The sequence below is a fragment of the Mandrillus leucophaeus genome, unplaced genomic scaffold (genome assembly GCF_000951045.1).
Source record: "Mandrillus leucophaeus isolate KB7577 unplaced genomic scaffold, Mleu.le_1.0 Scaffold1423, whole genome shotgun sequence".
NCBI lineage: Eukaryota > Metazoa > Chordata > Mammalia > Primates > Cercopithecidae > Mandrillus > Mandrillus leucophaeus.
The window spans coordinates 59938-61507 of record NW_012101392.1 but is presented as its reverse complement, the minus strand read 5'-3'; the positions used below and the strand labels follow the sequence as shown (position 1 = coordinate 61507).

The window sequence follows — 1570 nt, the reverse complement described above, 5'->3', positions numbered from 1 at the left end:
GGCCCCCTCGGGACAAGCTCTGGCCCTTCCGCAGCCTCTGCAGGCTGAGCTCCTGTCTCCCAGTGGCCTCAGAAGGCCAAGTTCATGCCATGACGGTGGTCTTTCCAGGCCTAGCGTTTCTTGCCTTTCATCCTCTCCAGGCCCTGCACTTCCTCCAGTTGGCCTCTCCAGGCCCAGCTCTTCCTCCTGGCGGCCTCTGCAGGCCCAAGTTGCCCTCAAGTTGGCCTCACCCCGGCCCAGCTCTCACCTCTTGGTGGCCTCTAAAGGCGCACAACTTCCTCCGGTCAGCCTCTCCAGGCCCAGTTCCTCAGGCCTCCCAGTGGCCTCTTTAGGCCCAGCCCAGCTCGTGCCTCTCGACAGCCTTCCCAGGCCCCGCTTCTGACTTTTGCCGGCCTCCCCAGGCCCAGAACTTGACCTCCAGTCTGTGTCTACGGGTCCAGCCTCCTGCCTCCCGACGGCCCGTATACAGGCCCAGCCTCTGCCTCACAGAGGACTCTCCCACACCCAGGCTGCAGCCTCACCGCGGCCACCCCAGTCCAAAGCTCCTGCCTTCTGGCAGCTTCGATAGGCCCCACTCCTGCCTCCCAATGGCCTCCTCAGGCCCAGCTCACCACTCACAAGAGCCTTTTGGGCCCAGGTTGTCCCCTTTGGCGGCCTCTCCAGGCCCAGAAGCTCCTCAAGTCGGCCTCTCCAGACCTGGCTGCAGCCTCCTGGCGTCCTCTCCAGGCCCAGGTCTTCCTTCTGGTTGCCTCTACAGGCCCAACTCCTGCCTCACAGGAACCTCTTTGGACTGAGCTCCCGCCCAGCTACAAGCGGCCTTTGTAGGCCCAAAACTTCCTCACCCAAGCTCTCCAGGCCCAGCTCAGGCCTCATGGCGGCCTCTCCAGGAGGCTCAGCTCGTGACCTCTGCTGGAGTCTCAAGGCCCCTAAACTTCCTCCAGGCGACTCCTCTAGGCCCAGCTGGGGCCTCCCGGCAGCCTTTGCAGGCCCCCACATCATCCTGAAGTCAGCCTCTCCAGTCCCAGCTCCGGACTCCTGGCTCCCTCTCCAGGCACATCACGGGGCCCCAAGTGGGCCCCTCCAGGGCCAGCCAATGCCTTCCGTTGGTCTATAGAGGCCCATTCTTGGCCTCCTTCGTGGCAGCCTCTCCAGGCCCAGCCCTTCCCCTTCCTCTTGGTTGCATCAATAGGCCCGACTCCTGCCTTGCAACAAGCAACCTCTGTGCACTAAGCTTCTGCCCAGCTCCCACCTGGCTTCATAGGCCCAAACCTTTCTCCAGCCAGAGCTCTGTAGGCAGGCCAAGTTCATGCCTCGATGGCAGCCTTTCCAGGCCTAGCATTTGCTGCTTTGCATCCTCTCCAGGCCCTGAATTTCCTCCAGCCGGCCTCTCTGGGCCCGGTTCTTCCTCCTGGCGGCCTCTGCAGGCCCAAGTTGCCCTCAAGTCGGCCTCTCCAGTGCCAGCTCCTGCCTCCGGCAGACTCTGCAGGCCTAAGTCGTCTCCAAGTCAGCCTCCCCCAGCCCAGCTCTCGCCTCTCAGTGGCCTCTCCAGGTGCACAACTTCCTCCCCCGT

At 63.5% G+C, this 1570-nt stretch overlaps 1 protein-coding gene across 1 annotated transcript in view; it reads left to right on the top strand.

Annotated features, from left to right (window-relative positions):
• LOC105535187 overlaps positions 1–332 on the top strand; it is an 8492-nt gene extending 8160 nt beyond the window's left edge. The window contains 1 exon segment of the mRNA XM_011974183.1: positions 141–332. Coding sequence (XP_011829573.1) covers positions 141–332 — 192 coding nt within the window.
• Positions 333–1570: the final 1238 nt, after the last annotated feature.